A 17,809-nucleotide genomic window follows, 5' to 3' on the forward strand; every position below is an offset into this window, starting at 1 on the left:
ACTTGAATCGGATCTCTCTGCGTTTTTTTTTGGATATTTTCCTCCGGCGTGCTTTTAAAACGGCGGCCAGGGCCGTCTATCGCTTTCTTCTTCTTCTCCTCCAGGTGCGAGATTGTGTTTATTCATTCTTTCATACATCGTATCAAATCTGATCAAACGTTTTGGATTTCGATTCTCGTCCCTATTAGATCGAAAGTTTAAGGTGATAGAAGGAGGATTGATTGATCATCTTTTGTGTGTGTTTCTCGATCGATTTGTGTTAGTAAGTTAGACATTGCAATGCGTTTTGGAATCCGATTGGCGGAATCGTCGTATATTGTTTCATCCACCGATCTATTCATTTGCATTTGGTTTGCTGATATATATTTTGTTTTTTTGGTTTTGTTCATATCATCGATCCAGAGCCATTGCTGATCCCTGAAGGTCAGCAGCCATGGAGGGAGTCAATACCCCATTTGCTGGGATTATTAACGATTTCCATGGAAGAAGAAAGTGTTACAAACAAGACTGGCTTGCTGCCTTCAACTCTGGTGTTAGGTATATATGTCATGTGATCGATCATATATGATGCTTATACAATGAACGTATATACTTGTGGTTGGTCCTGAGTTTCTGCCTATTGGTTTTTGTGACTATCAATCTCAGGATACTGGCACCAACTCTTTACATTTTTATTGCCTCTGCACTTCCTGTGATTGCATTCGGCGAGCAGTTAAGCAGGGAGACAGGTGAGATGATATATATATATATATCATTATCATAGATTTGTTACTTTTGGAGAATCTGTCCTGAAGGTTCCTTATCACTCTCTTTTACTTTTCAGATCGAAGTCTTGGCATAGCGGAGTCATTAGCTTCCACTGCTATTTGTGGAATTATCCATTCCATTTTTGGTGGACAGCCTCTGTTGATTGTAGGCGTTGCAGAACCCACGATTATAATGTACACATACCTCCACAGCTTCAGCAAAGGCAGGCCTGAATTGGGTCAGAAACTCTACTTAGCCTGGGCAGGATGGTAATGTGGACTCTTAAGTAGATCTATCATTTTCCCTTCTGTTTTCTTGCTAGTCTCTCTTTCATTTACATATTAGACAACTCTTTTCTTTTGACAGGGTCTGTGTCTGGACAGCAGTTTTGCTTATCCTTCTTGCAATGTTAAACGCAGCCAACATCATTTCTAGATTTACCAGAATTGCAGGAGAGCTCTTTGGAATGCTGATTACCGTTCTGTTTTTCCAAGAGGCTGTTAAGGTTCTGATGCCTATAACTAACTCCATGTTGGTAAAAGTCTTATCACTTCAAACTTGAGAGATGTTTTTTTTTCCTAACGCAGGGACTTCTCGGCGAGTTTCTTGTCCCAAAATCTGAAGATCCAAGTTTGGAAGCGTATCAGTCACAGTGGCGGTATACTAATGGGCTTCTTGCAGTCATTTTCTCATTCGGTCTTCTTTACACTGCTCTTAAAAGCAGGAGGGCACGTTCATGGAGATATGGCTTCAGTATGTGAAACATCTGTCTTGTCTATATACTTGACAGAATCATTTACTCGAACGAGAATCATCTTCGTCTTTGCAGGGTGGATGCGAGCTTTTATAGGTGATTATGGAACTCTACTCATGCTTGTGTTGTGGAGCGCACTCTCATTCACAGTCCCCAGAGATATTCCTGAAGGAGTTCCAAGAAGGCTGGAGTTACCTCTTCCTTGGGATTCAGAGTCCTTGTATCACTGGACAGTAGTCAAGGTACTACTGCTACCTAGTGAATCCGACATTATAGAATACTGAAAGAGTCTTTTAAAACTTGTGTCTGAAAATCATTGCTGTTGGAACAAAATTGCAGGACATGGGAAAGGTCCCGCCTCTTTACATCCTTGCTGCATTTATACCAGCTATCATGATAGCAGGCCTGTACTTCTTTGATCACTGTGTATCGGCGCAAATGGCTCAGCAGAAGGAGTTCAATCTGAAAAATCCTTCGGCTTATCACTATGACATCTTCATTTTAGGAATCATGGTATGATTCTAATGATGCCTCTTACATATGGTTTAGTGTTACATGAATGAAAGTGAATACTAATTCGTTTGTAAGTTGTTTGTAGACATTAATCTGTGGCTTACTTGGACTTCCTCCTTCGAATGGGGTCATTCCACAATCCCCTATGCACACAAAGAGTCTTGCAGTTCTTAAGAGGCAGCAAATGCGAAAGAAAATGGTCCAGAAAGCAAAAGAATGCATGAAAGCAAAAGCAAGCAACTCAGAGATCTACGGGAAGATGCAAGATGTGTTTATAGAAATGGAAACATCACCCAAGGTATATAAACATATCCTTCTCACTAGTTCATCTCTTACTCTTCCGCTATCAAGAACTTAATGTCTCACTTAAATCATGAATCAGATACCTGTGAAGGCTACTTCAGTGGTGAAAGAGCTAGAAAACTTGAAAGAAGCAGTGATGAAAGCAGACGGTGGAGGAAGAGACACAAAGGGAAAGAAGTTTGATCCAGAAGTACTAATCGAAGACCATTTGCCTGTCAGAGTAAATGAGCAAAGAGTGAGCAATCTCTTGCAATCAATCCTTGTTGGATTGTTGATATTCGCAGCACCACTCCTAAGAATGATTCCAACTTCAGTTCTGTGGGGTTACTTCACTTACATGGCTGTTGATAGTCTCCCCGGGAATCAATTCTGGGAAAGACTTCTGCTACTATTCATCACTCCTGGTCGTCGATTCAAGTACTATACATCAAATTTAACTCTTATAACTCTTTGTTTTTATTAAATTTTCTGATATTTGCTAATGTTCTTTTGTTTTTGTGTGTGAAACAGAGTTCTTGAAGGCTTACATGCATCATTTACGGAGAAAGTACCGTACAAGTCGATTGTTATGTTTACACTCTTCCAGCTTCTGTATTTTCTGATATGCTTTGGAGTGACATGGATACCTGTAGGAGGGATTCTGTTCCCATTGCCATTCTTCATCCTCATTGCTATAAGACAATACTTCCTCCCCAAGATATTTGATCCTTCTCATCTCCAAGTTTTGGATTCGTCAGAGTATGAAGAGATGGTTGGTGCAACACACTCCAGCTTCGGCATCAATGTAAAGCACATTCTCGATTCTTCTGTTTGTCTTCAGTGTATAAAAAAATTATAATGTGGAATCATTGAAATTTTCCTTTTTGGGAGAGCAGGGGGAACCGCATAACCTTCCTCTGAGTTCTGTTGAGAACAGTGAAGACGAGTTTTACGATGCAGAGATTCTGGATGACATTACTACTAGCAGAGGTGAACTGAAGCATAGAACCCTAAGTGCCAGGGAGGGAAGATCCCAAATGGTAAGTATATAATAACAAAAACCAATTCTTTAAATAAACTTGGAAAAATCTCTACTTAGATTGCAACATTTTTCACATATTGTATGATGTAAATAATACTCAGGTGTATCCAGAAAACAGTGGACATTCCTAAGTCTTTGTATAAAGGAACAAACGTTTTCGAAGAATGCTGATTCAGAGAAACCGCAGATAAAAAAGCAAGAAGATGTTAGAGGCAATAGAAGAAGTCAGCAGAAGATGGGTGGAAAGAGAGATAGAGGATACAAGTATTCTGATTGTTTCTTCTTTGAAACGTTATTTTTGGTTTCCTCGCTTATGTTATATCTTTGCTCTTTCCAATTGTTTTTACAACTCTAACAAAAAGAAAAAAAAAAGAAATACAGATCAAAAGACAGCTTTCTCATTTTCTCTTGCCTTTAGGGCTCAACAGAGGAAGTTTTGTTTACTTCTGCTTTGTTTAGAAATGAAAGCAGGCTGATTTTATTGACTCTTTTCTTGAGATTACATCTTTTTTTTTTGTTAAAGGAGTACTATAATCTTTAATCTTTGAATTAGCGTTTATATTGTGTGGTATAACCGTATAACTTATACGGTATAAGTATAACATCTGTACTTGTGGCATAAATCTTTATTTTCGTTTCTGTGTAAGTAAGTTGCATTTCAATAATCTTTTTAATATAAAAAGCGATTGTAGTGAATAACTAAACAGATGATAATAATAAATCCATTGAGAAATAGGAAAACATCTCAAGCTTTCTTGCGTGCCTAACAAGAAACCTTGAGAAGAAGCAGAAAATCCCCGTCTCTTATAAGCCTGATGTCGTCGATTTGAGCTCCTTCTCTCGTCAGAATCTTTGTGGCAACAAACCCCAACTTCTTCTCACCGATTTCAATTAACTCCTCCAGTGAATTTGGTAGCTTCACCACTTTACCAGCGGAGGAAGCCTCACCACTGATCGTCACTCTCGCCGGATAAACCCCACCAACTCCTTCGCTTAGTGTAGATGCTTCTCCTTCATCACCTGAGGATTAAAGGGATAAAGTGTCTCTTACTGTTTGGAGAGAGAGAGAATTTAATGTTTTGTTCTGATGAAGAGAGACTGAGAATAAGAGACGTATTTACCAGCGTTTGCAGCCGACATGATGCCAAACAAAGAGTTCTTGAAGTTACTGATCTTCCTTCTCTGAGAGCCACCTCGAAGGAAAGGCAACGATTCCCTTGAACGGTGGTGAATCATTACAGGCTCGCTACTATGCTTCATCAGTGGTGTAACATTTTCTGGTGTACCGGAAAATGATGATTTCGGTTTCTTCTCCACTGGTCTCTGACTATGAAACAAGGCTTTAATGTCTTCATGCCCTTGATGCTCAGCTAGACCACGAGCCGTCCAACCGTACACATCTGGCATGTCCATATCAGCTCCTTGCTCTAACAAGAACTCCACAATCTCCATGTTCCCTTCCGATACTGCTCTGTGCAATGCAGTGGTCCCGTTGCTATCACAGTGCGAGATATCTCCACCGTACTTCACAATGTCTTTGAGTGAATCTAAGCTGTTTTGTTCAACGGCTAGGCAAGAGAAGTAGGATACTGTATCGGGACTTAGCTTTGCGCCGTTGTCCCATAAGAGTTTAGAAATTTCTTCATGTCTCCCAATGATTGCTTCCCACAATGGTACACTACCTTCGGAATCTGCAAAATGAGTTTTTAGCAATTAATAGATGATTACCTGGATTTATATCATAAATGGACTCGTAAAACTCTTGCTTGTTGTATACCTGTAATGTTAGGATCTGCTCCATGCTCGAGAAGTAATACAACACAGTAGTGGCATCCTTTCGATGCTGCTATATGCTGAGATAAAATATTACACAGTACACAAACATTAGCACAGTTATAGGGAAGTCTGTCTACTTGGAGGATTTTGAAGACTGACCAGTGCGGTTCGACCGTTTTTATCGGTTTCATTAGGGTTTGAGCCTCGTTTGAGTAACTGATGCAGCAGTAAATCGTCTCCTCTTGCTGCTGCAAAACATAAGCTGAGAGGTAAATCCATTTTCCCTTGAGCCAACATCTGTTCTGTATCAGCAAGAATGCCTTTCATCACTGGATCTTCTGAGTCTTTCAGATGCTGCATTAAACCATAGCCATTATGATATGAGCCAAAATAGTAGACCCGCTAAAATTTTGTAGTCACCATGGTTGTATAAAGGAAATGGCTTCGAACCAACCTGAAGTAGATTATTCATGATAATTGCTCCATCACCAACATTTGCCTGAACAAGATTTAAGAATGCTGTACGGTTCAGACGAAGCAATTGACTCAATCGCTTGGTACGAACTGTGAACAGCTGTGGCCTGTAACATAGCACCCCAACTTCACCAAAAACATGACCAGGGCGTGCTTCACCAACTACCTGCAATTAATGCACAAAAGCCCATGTTAGAATAAAACAAAGAACATCTTGAAATAATCTTAAGAGATCCCTAATCTTAAAAGAGGATTTAAAATTCGGCTTTTACCTGATCCACTCCATTCACAGGTGCAATGATTTCCTATCATATAGTAGAAATGTCGTTTAAGTTTATAAACAATTTTATATGGATAAGTAGAACTCTACACCTAAGATAAACCAAGAAAACTCACAGCAGCTCCTGTCACCATAATGTAAAAATCTGTTGGTGCTTCATTCCTCAAGATCACATCTTCTTTGGGAGGAAAATACTCGGCCTTCATCTCAGTGACCTAACATCAGAAGGTTAAGTGCGTGTATTCATCGAAGGAAGCTGTTTAGCTAGACAATTTAACTTTTGGGATGAGAAACATACCAACTGAAACAGAAGATCATTGGATATTCCATGGAACAAGTAAATCTTGTCAACAACTTCATAGAACAGATAATGCGAGATGCTGGAACGAATAGCTTTGGGTAGGGAGTCGATAATTTCTTGCTGCTGTAGACCTTCTGAATCGGTCCTGTACCTCAAAGACAAATGAGCTACCATCTGTTCTTGCAAGCGCTCTGGAAGTTTGTTCCTCTGAGCAAACGCTGAGGCAGCTTGGATGGTATCTCTCTGGAGTAATGAAAATGAACAAGATCGGGTTTATTAATTAAACTGAACCAACTACCAAGATAAGCAATTAATCACACAATAAACAGAACTTACAAATTTGCTGGTGCGACTGGTTACATGAACCACCAAGTTGGTCATATTACCAATTATATAAGCTAGCAATCCAAGATTGAAGATCATGTAGAAGAGAATGAAGGCCCTCTCACTTGCATTATTCCCATGTATATCACCATAACCCGTTGTAGAGAAGGTGGTTATGGACCAATACATTGCTGTGACATACCGGATAAGCAAAGACTTTTGTGTCCAGTTTGGCTCCGCAAGTGCCATAAAAGTCATGGAAGGGTCTGGGTAATGTGCAGCAATAGAATAGCAGAAGCAGGCCCCACAATGAACCACAAAGAGAGCAACCTACATTGCAACCATCAACCTCTTGTTAAACTAAGAGCAAAAATATTTAGCTGCTTTAATAAATGTAAGCTCGTGTAAAGATAAGGTACTAACGAGGAGAAGCTTTGTGCATCGAACCCAAAAGTAGTTGTACTTCCGATCTTTCTCCAATCTTACAATTTAAGAAAAAAAAGACATTTCAAGAAATATTATGACAAAGGAAGACAAGTGTTTAATTGATATTGAAAGAAAAACACATTCAAATCTCTCTCACCTGGCGAAACAATTACTGGCCCTGCGAAGACGCCATAGACGCAGCATACTGAAAATGCCATACCCTTGAATAGTATTATGCAATAAGCTGCCAAAAAGTTCATAAGGAACTGTGGAAACCACGTCAAAAATGAGCCAGGTCGAGACATATCTCCAAGCTATTCTCTTGGGATCATCGACTAGAAGATACGTTGCCTTGTCCAAGAAGGCAACAAAGAATGTCAAAACGATGTCAATAGCGAAAAAGCCATTGACAACATTATCTATAATACTGAGAGGTGCTCTTGGCGTTTGTAGGTAACCAAACTCAAAAGGAGATGCCCATGCGGTGTAGACTACTAAGAGCACTAGAAACCAATCCCATGCCCTGAAACATAGTGATAGTGTAGCCATTGGATTAAGAGAAAGAAGACAAAAAAAAAACACAAATTCGCATAGTATTAAAAAAAAACAAAATCTATTGAATAGAAATCAAACTAATTCGATTTCGTGTTAAAGCCTTTGAACACGAGCATTACATCGAACACTATGGATTCAAAAAATCTCATAAGAGCCGGAACGATAAGGCAAGCATGCAGAGAAGACATAACCTAGCTCTCTCCACCACAATAACGAATCGTCTACCACAAAGGATCGTCAGCGACGTACATAAACCAGGAACAATCACGGAATCGGTTTAGCAAAATCGATTTAACTACCTGTAGCGAGGATCGAAGGGAGAGACGATGAAGAAGCGGAGCTTAACACGACGCGTGGAGCCGGAATTAACACCGAGAGGAGGAAGAAGGCCTTTGCTAAAGCTGTAATGACTCATCGTCTCTTCCGTAGAAACATGCTCCGCCTCCTTGATCGAAATTCCTCCTCCGCCGCCGTGTTTCTCCGGCCAAAACCACACTTTCTTCTTCTTATCCATCTCGATCGATCCTAATTAATATACTCTCTTCTCTCTCTCTCTCGATTCGAAACAGAATATACGAAACGGTTATTTTTTTCTTTTCTCTTCGTCTAACAGAAAAGACGTTCACGTTCCGTTGTCGAGAGAAGAAGCGTACACATGGGTTGGTCTCCTCCTTTCCCCGATTACGTTGCTCTCTCTCTAAACTTGGGTGTGTGACCTGACCTTCTGTTAGGGCGTGCGTGTGTGTGTCTTTTATATTGGTTTTATTTACCTTTTTGCCCCCTTTAACTGATTTCCCTCCTTATTTCCTCTTCCTCATTGGTCCATAACAAAAAAAGAAAAGGATAATTTTCATTCTGACTTGGATTTCTTACTGTAAATTGAATTGACGGAGACTTTATTGCTTTTCCTCGCTGACTAGACTACCATATTAAATGAACGCGGTTTATATATAAATATATACGTTTGAAAATTAAGAAGTAATCCAATAGAGTATCACTTTTAATTTCAAAGTTACCATAAGTTTTAAATGGATAAATTCCAAAAAAAAATCAAGACTTTTTGCTTAACATCTACCGTTCGTTTTGTTTTTTGAACTTCTAAAGATTTTGTGGTAGTTTCCGAAGATGAACCCCACTAGAAACAACCTCGAGTTCACGCATTGAATGACAAATTGATATGATTCCCTTTATAAAAAAGGAAACTGCCAATGGTAGATTTATTAGAGGAAAGAAATTAGGCGGAATTTGACTTATTTATACTATAAATCTACCATTTAGGATAAATTTGCATTTATATAAATTTCATTGAGCCTCCATTGGATAAGAATATTCTTCAGATTCTTTTTTCATTTATAATTATTCCTCTCATTTAATCTTATTCATCTAGTCACTGCCATTAATAGAAAAGAGGAGGTCTCATTTTAATCAGAATTAAAAAAAAAATTAACTATAAAGTTATTTTTGGGAAGGAAACAATTGACTGACATAAGACCCGCTAAAACCATGAATACGAGCAACCCACACGAATGTAAATTGACCCATTATAGGCCCATGAACTCGAGACGACGTCGTTTAGTTCACGTTGTAAATTTACCTCGTCTCTCCCAGAAGCAGCTTTTGTTGCGCAACCGGTGAAGAGAGAGAGAGAGAGAGAGAGAAAGAGAAGCACGCACACACGGAGAGAAAATGTCGACGTTTCTGCAATCACTAATCGATCCAAAGAAGAACTTCCTTGCTCGCATGCATATGAAAGCCGTATCAACTCGCCTTCGTAGATACGGTCAGAATCTCAATCGAAAACCGTTTGATTTAATCGAATCTGGATTTGTTGATTTTCTGATTCTGATCCCTGTTGCGTTGTTTTTGCCGTTGTGTGTGTTTTTGATTGGAATGATTCAGGTCTCAGGTACGATGATCTACACGATCAGTATGAAAATCTGGACATTAAGGAAGCTCTGAACAGATTGCCCAGGGAGGTCGTTGACGCTCGTAACCAGCGTCTCAAGCGTGCCATGGACCTCTCCATGAAGCACGAGTACCTTCCCAAGGATCTTCAGGTAACTCCGAGGATATTGAGCTATTAAACTAATGTTTGAGCTTAGGTTTATGTATAAGCATATTAATATCCTTGCCTCTTGCATTTGCTAGAGTTTATTAGAATAACTGGATTGAACAATAGGGTATTGCATTTGATTTTGTCATTATCCATAAAGCGAAATGGTGATTACTTGTTATACTATTTTGTTACTGTTGTTTTGAGCGATCATATAATGTAACTGTTCTGTTAGGCATCCTTTTGAATTTTTGCAACTTATAATTCTGAGTTTTTTTCTCTAAATTCCATATACAGGCGGTGCAGACCCCATTCCGTGGCTATCTTCAGGAGATGCTGGCTCTCGTAAGTCTCTTGTGATCCATATTTTCAGGAATAAGTTCCTATGTATTTTCAGGAATAAGTTCCTATGTGCAGCTTTCTTGCGTTAATATGCTTGTGATCTTCTGTTTGTTGCATGATGCCTGAAACAATGATTTAACACTATGAATGCAAGATTTGTTCTCTATTGTTTGAATCAAAATGTTGTTTAAGATCGTTTATTTTTCCTATACTAGGAAGTCTTGCATCGGAGAGAACACTGTTTAGAGTGTTTCTTTAAAGATGGATCATCATCCTTAGTCACTCTATCATCAGTTTCTTTATGGTGGGTGGGTGTGTGTTTGCAGGTTGAAAGGGAAAGAAAGGAACGTGAAGCCTTGGGAGCTCTACCACTCTACCAGCGCACATTCCCTTAAGCACATCCTTTTTCCCTATCTTCTGATAAACTCTACTTCTCTGCATCAATCTCCTCTCCAGATGGGGATTAATTTTTGATATTTTGGAAATCACATTCCTGAACAGAGCTATTTACTTCCTCAAAAGCCCAAGTCTTTTGTGATTCTTTTCCTAAATGGGATGATATGTTGCTTGCTACATTTTTCACTTTCTGCTGGCATGAATAAAATCGACGACACAACACTGAGTCTGGTTCAATGATTCTCATTTTCTCAATATTGCTTTGGTGTTTTATTTATATGATTGGTTACCAAGTTTAATGCGATCAAACGCAAGTGCCATGAATTCTATATGTTTGTTAATTTGGATAGTCATGTTGAAAATAACCAATGGTTAAGCCTAGCAACACATTGGGTAGTAGTATTTCAAAGTTACAACAGTTTTCAACTTATTCATCAACACATTCTAAAGCAAGCATCTTTAGAATTGTTACGTGTATATTCGAAGATTGGTCTCCAGCTATGAACATATATAATAGATAACAAAGAGCTTACCTTTGAGTTCAACAGAGTAAAAGCTGGTTGATAAAGAAAAATAACCGGCGAGTGGAGAAGTGAAAGATACACCCACATTCATGACTACATGAGTTTTGACCTTCTGAGCATATTGAAGTCTGTGAAATGAAACTTGGGATTTCAAAAACGGGATATTATATATTATCAGCATAGTGTATATCATTCATATGATAAGAGAGACCCATGTTATGAATGTATACGATAATTATTACTGTTTGGGAGGATTATATTTAATATATGCAGAAAAGAACATTTGCATGTGAGTGAGTAGACTGGGACACAAGTCTTTAATAGATTCAGGCCAGATCTCTTCTTTAGTTACCCATCTCCCTCTCTGTCCCCTTCTTCTTTATCCTTATCTCCTCCTTTTTTTTTGCTCTCTTTCATTTACATAAATGTATATTTGAGTTATTAGGACAATAACAAGAAGATTAAATGACTTGAGACTCAAGTACATAATGAGAATTTTATCCCATTGATATTGCATGCCACTGGATCTTGGATGTGGTCCATTGATGTGAATATTAAGGCTGTGATCAAGGTGGATATATTGGTTTATGTGTTTTGTTCCTTTCTAAACTTGTAATCCGTTTATTTATTGAAATTTGGATGTTTCTTTTAGGGCACATAAAATGATTTATTACGTTGTACTAACTTATGCAGGGTGGACCATAAAGTCGCTTGCATGTGATTCATTGACACAGCCTGGATCGTCTTTTGTGTTTTTTTTTAGTTAGGTTTAGTAGTACCAATTTTCGTTAATGCTCACTGTAATAGCTGTTCAGTTTTTACCTGGACCAATATATCCAAAGCTGAGAGTATAGACACACTCTCATCTATGAGAAACATAGACTATTTTCTTACGTCAAAAAGAAACACAAACTGTTCGTCATAAATAATCCACGTGAAATAGGCACACTAAGTGTCTACCAAAGTTATGTTACAAAAAAAAAAAAGTGTCTACCAAAGTTTAAAAAAAAAAAAAAAGTGTCTACCAAAGTTTTTTTTGCTAAAGTCTACCAAAGTTCTGACACTGATAGTTCGATGTTTTAGACATAATCAGAGAATTATGTAATTGTAAACAGTGAAGATGTATATAATATTCTCGTTGCCACCACCGAGTGTAATATTCACATGCATCATACTCGCATTAAATAGGTTGGTGAGAACTTTTAATTCTAATAAGTTAAACATCTAACTAGTTTTGCAAACGAAAAAAAAGACGATAGTCAAAATGTCGTTTGGTTAAAACTTAAAAGGTTGGTCCACTTTCCCATGCATGCATGTCTATTTATTTTCATAGTCTTTTATTGGATTTGTGTATTGTTTTGGCGAGTAAAGCCAAAGTTAGACCCTGATTAAATGCCAGAATCATAAATTTAGATGAGTTATTCTTAGGTTCACCCCCTAGGGTGAACCTCAAGGTTCACCAACCAATAGTATTTGAGTATTTGATATTTGACATCTTTAAAAAAAAAGAAACAAGATTTAATTTCTAAACTATATTGTATTTTAAAAATAAAAAATATAAATACATAAAAAATAGTAATAGTTACAAAAATAAATAAATTAATATTATTAAGCTTTTAGTAAAATATTAAACCCTATACTCTAAATCCTAAACCCTAAAATCTTAGGTAAATCCTAAACCCAAAAATTTTAGATAAATTTAAACCTTTTTATAAATCCTAAACCCTAAATCACATATATTAAAAACTAAATCATAAAACACTAAACCCTAAATCCTAATCACTAAACCCTAAACCCTTGGGTAAACACCGAACCCTTGGATAATTCATGATTTTGATAAATCTTAAACCCTAAATCATAAATATTAAAACCTAAATCATAAAAACAGTAAACCCTAAAAAATTTGGGTTTAGGATTTAGGGTATATGTTTTAGGATTTAGGATATATAATTTAGTATTTTAGTGAAGGCTTAATAATATTAATTTATTTATTTTTTGTAACTATTATTATTTTTTATGTATTTAATATTTTTTTATTTTAATCTAATTTGAAAATTCAATTATGTTTCTTTTTTTAAAAGATATCAAATATCAAATACTTAAAGACTATTGGTTGGTGAATCTAAAGGTTCACCTTAGGGGGGTGAACCCAAGAATAAGTCAATTTAGATTTAACCACCAACACAGAGAAAAGCAAAACCTGTAATAGTCAATCTTTTTATTGTAAACAAAACTTAGCCTACTTTAACGATATCTTTTTTTAATTGGTCTTTATTACTTTAATTTCTCCAATTGACTGAACTCGATAGCCTTATCGTCTCATCTTATTTGTAATTTATTAATTTTTGAAATATTCACTTAATGGACATATCTTTTTTTTTGTAGCTGGACATATCTTATTTCCACAAAGCATGTGTATGTATTTATAAACACGCACGCACTATGTTGGTCAGGACAATAATTTGTGCAATAAAAGCACCGCTAAGAGAGTCGGTGGCCTTTCTTGCAGTGGCCAGTGATCCATTCGTTTCTGACGATGCAGAGACAAAATTCGATTATTCTTAATATTCCCTCCGTTCCTAAATATAAGATATTTTAGATAAAACACGATTATTAAGAAAATCATTTTTTATCTAAAAACTATTATTAAAATTATAAATTAAAAATTATCTGATTAACTACAAAATAGAACTATTAAATTTGATTGGTTACATAGTTTTTGATAAAGTTAAAATTACCGAAAAATATGAAAACATCTTACATATTAGAAAAAAAAATTATTCTAAACATCTTATATTTAAGAATAGAGGGAGTATATTTTTATACCATATCACTTATTCATATGTTCGCGGATGAGATTTGCTATTGACTACTCAGAGCTGGATAAACCATTTTGCAAATAATTTACTGCGTATCCTTTTTATAAGTTAACGTAATAGTTTTTCTCATTTTCTTGTTCGGTAAAATTAACATTCAAAATTTCCGTAAATGTAATATAAGCATATGTTCCACGTTATCCAACCGGTCGGACCACACTTATATCCAAGCTTTATAATTACACTATAATGTTAAAGCCGACTTTAGTTTATCTTTTAATCTATCTATTTATTAATGCTGCTTGCTTGATTATTTTGTATTACTATTTTGCAGACAAACCAACATGTTTAGTATTCGAGGTTACTTTGATCATGTTCACCATTATCACATAATTTAGTTTTTTGTTTGGTAAGCAAAGGTTTTAAATATATATAGGTTATAGTTCGGCTTAAGAAACATCGATGATTATTGATCCGACAGAGGTGCAGACTAAATATAAGAAAGCACATGGAAAGAAAGTTGGAATATCAACACTATTAACTAATATCTTAAGTTACATATCGGCTCGGGCAGTATTTAAAAGAAAAAATCTAAGCAAAAAAGAGCCAGCGTGGTATACTCTAGACTTTATACTCAATATTTCTGTCGATCATGTGCTGCTTTAACGGTAGAAACATTTGGTTTAATGTTGCACTAACAAAGATTAGTCGATATATGCATGAAATAATAGTAACAATGTGGGCGGCCTGGTGTTCAAGTGTTCGGAGGAAAACCTCTATTTTGTAATCTCTTATAATTTATGAGCTGCTATCTAAATTCTTAGTCGTTGTGACATAAGTTCATATTATCTGTTACATTCGAAGGATTCAAAGAAAACGAAAACAAACGGGCTTATTATATTTAACACTTTTCGAGACATTTTAACCCCAAAAGAGCATTAATCATACCTATTATTAAGTGGTACACTTCCTTACGCCTTAACTCCATTCATCTTTTGTATAATCTTCATTCTTTTACTTGTCCTATCTGAACAATGTTTTTATTTAGTCGGGTGGGCCAACCCGCGTGAACAGGGTTAGTCGGGTTTCGGACACCTCTCCTGTTTAATAAAAACAATGTTTTTATTTCATATATATATATATATCAGATTTTAACCGGTGCAATCAAATAACTTCTTATACCTGAGCCAAAAAGCCTTGCTGGATTTGGCACACAGATCAAGCATTTTGATGCAATTTATAATTCAGAATGTGATAGGATAATTCAGAACATACGCAACTTTAACTTGTCGCGATGGGAGAACCAATATGAGAAGGCATGTGAGAGATATATGGATCACATTGTCCCACAGCTTTTGTCCCCTTCACCTCTGCACTTATATTACCATTAACTACTGTCACATATTCATTGTTTTTCAAATCGCAAGTTAAATGTATATAGCTCATAGTTCCTTTCTTATTTACTCTTACATGTTTACTTTGTTATTTAATTAGTCAAACCTTCCAAGACAAAGTGACCCGTTTCCAAGGAACGATGAATAAATAAAGAGACCAATGCTGCTCCGACACAAGTCTCTATTGGTAAAGTTGTAGTTTAAGACAAAGACAAGGGGCTTTTTTTTGTACAGCTTTGCATATAAAGAGCTATCTCGTCTTCGTTCTCCTTCACTCCACTAAACATTCCTTCTCTCGCTCACTATTCTCCATTTTGTATAAGTATATAACATAATAATTGGAGTAGAAAAGGAGAAAGAAAAACATGAAAGAAATGGGAGTGGTAGTGTTTCTTCTACTTCATTCGATCTTCTACACTGCCTTTTGCTTCAAAGATGGTAAGCCCTCGTTATGCAAATATCTTCTTTTTTTTTTTAACTAAAGCAAGCGTAAGAAAAACAGTCGTTTAGCTATGAAAAATAATATTACAGTTTTCATTCACATCATGTTTACACCTTGTATATCAAAATAATTTCGTCTGTATTGCACCACAAGTCATGAATACTACTACTTGATAACTACAAGATGTTAATTTTCCTTCTTTGTGTATCATTAGATGCTTAACCAATAGACAAGAACAGAATAGCTTTGTGAATTTAAATACCAAACAGAATTACTTAAAGAGAATATTGGATGAAAGTATTTAACTGTTACAATCAGACAGATCTGTATACATGCACATGGTATTTGTCAAATGGTTTACAATAAATGCATCAGTAAAAAGTAAAAACTCATACCTTCCAATCTGCAACAGTTTATTATTCTTTTAGTAATTTGAAAGTTTCGCACTTCAACTTTTCTTCAATTATTATATTATATCATAGATCTGAAACAGCAAAACCATTATTCAGTAAACATTCCCATGTTAAACAAAAGTGAAAATGTACTTTACTAGAATCATTGTCACCAACTATATACGTACACTAGTTCCATTTGGCTTGAGAAAATTTTGTTTTTTCATTATTGTTACATCTATAAATTACACTACCCTTCTCAGAAACCATAACAAACCTTAAATGTTATTAACTATAACCTTTTGAAAAAAAAGAAAAAAAAAACTATAATCCAAGTTGGTGAATTGATCTATATATAGAATTCCAAATAAATGTTGATGGACAAACATAGAGTAAAAAACTTATTTAAAAAAACAAAATTTTACAAATATATATGCATATAGAGCATTGACCTTGATTTCTATTTGTTTTGTTCATTGTCTCCTAAAAAAACACAGGGCTACTACCAAACGGTGACTTCGAACTAGGTCCACGCCACACGGACATGAAAGGGACACAAGTGATGAACAAAACAGCAATCCCGAGCTGGGAACTCTCAGGCTTCGTCGAGTACATTCCCTCAGGACACAAACAAGGCGACATGATCCTTGTCGTGCCTAAAGGCGCTTTCGCGGTGCGTCTAGGCAACGAAGCTTCCATCAAACAAAAGATCAACGTTAAAAAAGGCTCCTACTATTCCATAACGTTCAGTGCGGCTCGAACCTGCGCACAGGACGAGCAGTTAAACGTTTCTGTGGCGCCTCACCACGGAGTAATGCCCATTCAAACAGTATACAGTAGCTCGGGTTGGGACTTGTATTCGTGGGCGTTCAAGGCGCAGAGCGATTATGCAGAGATTGTGATACATAATCCAGGTGTTGAGGAAGATCCTGCTTGCGGACCACTCATCGATGGTGTTGCTATGAGAGCTCTTTTTCCTCCTCGTCCCACCAACAGTAAGTGTTTTGAACTTAACTATTGTCATTAGCAACTTTAATGTGCATTTATACATCGTTTAGACACATTTTTAGAAGAATTGGCTTAAATAAATCATTTTGCTTATAATCGATTCGCCTTCTGTGCAATTTGTAGAACATTATTTGTTGGTGTTGAACTATTAGTACTAACGTGGGGTTTCGTAGCTAGCAAATAATTTATTGGGTCAAATCAGTAAATATTTAAAACTTGTGGGGTTTGTTTGCAGAGAATATTCTGAAGAACGGAGGATTCGAAGAAGGCCCATGGGTTCTACCCAACACGTCATCAGGAGTCCTGATCCCACCAAACGCCGTCGACGACCACTCTCCGTTACCGGGATGGATGGTCGAATCTCTCAAAGCCGTTAAATACATCGACTCCGACCATTTCTCAGTCCCTCAAGGTCGTCGCGCCGTTGAACTCGTCGCCGGGAAAGAGAGCGCCGTCGCACAGGTCGTCCGCACGACCCCCGGGAAAATCTACGTCCTCTCCTTCGTCGTCGGAGACGCGAGCAACGCCTGCGCGGGGTCTATGATCGTCGAGGCTTTCGCCGGGAAAGACACGCTCAAGGTGCCGTACGAATCGAGAGGGAAAGGCGGGTTCAAGCGAGCGTCGCTGAAGTTCGTCGCCGTCTCGGAGAGGACTAGGATCATGTTCTACAGCACGTTTTACGCGATGAGGAACGACGATTTCTCGAGCCTGTGTGGGCCGGTGATCGACGACGTTAAACTTCTCAGTGCTCGGAGGATGTGAGCTGGCGAGTTATTCACGTGACAGTGACGACCCAGTGGGCTTTCGTCATAAATTGGGCTTTATCGGCCTCTTACTGTTCTTTTGTTAAATTAAAAGCTATGTCGGAACCCTCTAGTTGAGCGGGAGGGCAGGCGGACAGCGGCGTTCGTTTGCTGTTGTTTGGTCGGAATATATAAAAAAATTTAAGATGGTTAATTATTTTATAC

General features: G+C 37.1%; 4 protein-coding genes across 4 annotated transcripts; 3 read left to right on the plus strand and 1 right to left on the minus strand.

Moving 5' to 3' along the window:
• On the plus strand, positions 1 to 3,772 carry LOC108839784 (probable boron transporter 7). Its single transcript, XM_018612560.2, has 13 exons — positions 1 to 104; positions 403 to 537; positions 646 to 728; positions 824 to 1,016; positions 1,114 to 1,252; positions 1,335 to 1,500; positions 1,577 to 1,743; positions 1,841 to 2,014; positions 2,100 to 2,312; positions 2,397 to 2,734; positions 2,828 to 3,101; positions 3,193 to 3,336; positions 3,440 to 3,772. Exons 2-13 carry the CDS (start codon positions 434 to 436, stop codon positions 3,467 to 3,469), a joined length of 2,025 nt encoding a protein of 674 aa, XP_018468062.2. The 5' UTR covers positions 1 to 104; positions 403 to 433; the 3' UTR covers positions 3,470 to 3,772.
• Positions 3,773 to 3,944: 172 nt separating this feature from the next.
• On the minus strand, positions 3,945 to 8,493 carry LOC130508240 (probable potassium channel AKT5). Its single transcript, XM_057003612.1, has 12 exons — positions 7,774 to 8,493; positions 7,077 to 7,442; positions 6,917 to 6,974; positions 6,506 to 6,823; positions 6,167 to 6,412; positions 5,985 to 6,083; positions 5,861 to 5,893; positions 5,569 to 5,754; positions 5,274 to 5,468; positions 5,116 to 5,191; positions 4,460 to 5,029; positions 3,945 to 4,358 (listed from the first exon to the last, which is right to left on the minus strand). The coding sequence occupies exons 1-12, from the start codon at positions 7,986 to 7,988 to the stop codon at positions 4,102 to 4,104; spliced, it is 2,619 nt and encodes an 872-aa protein (XP_056859592.1). The 5' UTR covers positions 7,989 to 8,493; the 3' UTR covers positions 3,945 to 4,101.
• Positions 8,494 to 9,080: 587 nt separating this feature from the next.
• Positions 9,081 to 10,505, plus strand: LOC130508242 (cytochrome b-c1 complex subunit 7-1, mitochondrial). The gene is made up of 4 exons (XM_057003616.1): positions 9,081 to 9,254; positions 9,374 to 9,531; positions 9,825 to 9,872; positions 10,196 to 10,505. Exons 1-4 carry the CDS (start codon positions 9,161 to 9,163, stop codon positions 10,262 to 10,264), a joined length of 369 nt encoding a protein of 122 aa, XP_056859596.1. The 5' UTR covers positions 9,081 to 9,160; the 3' UTR covers positions 10,265 to 10,505.
• A 4,753-nt stretch (positions 10,506 to 15,258) lies between these two features.
• LOC108834389 (protein DUF642 L-GALACTONO-1,4-LACTONE-RESPONSIVE GENE 2) lies at positions 15,259 to 17,804 on the plus strand. The gene is made up of 3 exons (XM_018607721.2): positions 15,259 to 15,437; positions 16,331 to 16,828; positions 17,077 to 17,804. Exons 1-3 carry the CDS (start codon positions 15,365 to 15,367, stop codon positions 17,601 to 17,603), a joined length of 1,098 nt encoding a protein of 365 aa, XP_018463223.1. The 5' UTR covers positions 15,259 to 15,364; the 3' UTR covers positions 17,604 to 17,804.
• Positions 17,805 to 17,809: the final 5 nt, after the last annotated feature.

The sequence above is a fragment of the Raphanus sativus genome, chromosome 2, assembly GCF_000801105.2.
Source record: "Raphanus sativus cultivar WK10039 chromosome 2, ASM80110v3, whole genome shotgun sequence".
NCBI classification, from domain to species: Eukaryota; Viridiplantae; Streptophyta; class Magnoliopsida; order Brassicales; family Brassicaceae; genus Raphanus; species Raphanus sativus.

Excerpts from the sequence above, each read along its gene's own strand:
- LOC130508240 (XM_057003612.1), bottom strand. The coding sequence starts at position 7,988 with ATGGATAAGAAGAAGAAAGTGTGGTTTTGGCCGGAGAAACACGGCGGC. Across the intron at positions 5,755-5,860 it reads CTGTGAATGGAGTGGATCAG|GTAGTTGGTGAAGCACGCCC; the intron begins GTAAAAGCCGAA and ends CATTAATTGCAG. Across the intron at positions 5,469-5,568 it reads TCATGAATAATCTACTTCAG|CATCTGAAAGACTCAGAAGA; the intron begins GTTGGTTCGAAG and ends GGTTTAATGCAG.
- LOC108834389 (XM_018607721.2), top strand. The coding sequence starts at position 15,365 with ATGAAAGAAATGGGAGTGGTAGTGTTTCTTCTACTTCATTCGATCTTC. Across the intron at positions 15,438-16,330 it reads TGCCTTTTGCTTCAAAGATG|GGCTACTACCAAACGGTGAC; the intron begins GTAAGCCCTCGT and ends AAAAAAACACAG. Across the intron at positions 16,829-17,076 it reads TCCTCCTCGTCCCACCAACA|AGAATATTCTGAAGAACGGA; the intron begins GTAAGTGTTTTG and ends GTTTGTTTGCAG.
- LOC130508242 (XM_057003616.1), top strand. The coding sequence starts at position 9,161 with ATGTCGACGTTTCTGCAATCACTAATCGATCCAAAGAAGAACTTCCTT. Across the intron at positions 9,532-9,824 it reads ACCTTCCCAAGGATCTTCAG|GCGGTGCAGACCCCATTCCG; the intron begins GTAACTCCGAGG and ends TTCCATATACAG. Across the intron at positions 9,873-10,195 it reads TTCAGGAGATGCTGGCTCTC|GTTGAAAGGGAAAGAAAGGA; the intron begins GTAAGTCTCTTG and ends GTGTGTTTGCAG.
- LOC108839784 (XM_018612560.2), top strand. The coding sequence starts at position 434 with ATGGAGGGAGTCAATACCCCATTTGCTGGGATTATTAACGATTTCCAT. Across the intron at positions 2,313-2,396 it reads AAATGGAAACATCACCCAAG|ATACCTGTGAAGGCTACTTC; the intron begins GTATATAAACAT and ends ATCATGAATCAG. Across the intron at positions 3,102-3,192 it reads ACTCCAGCTTCGGCATCAAT|GGGGAACCGCATAACCTTCC; the intron begins GTAAAGCACATT and ends TTGGGAGAGCAG.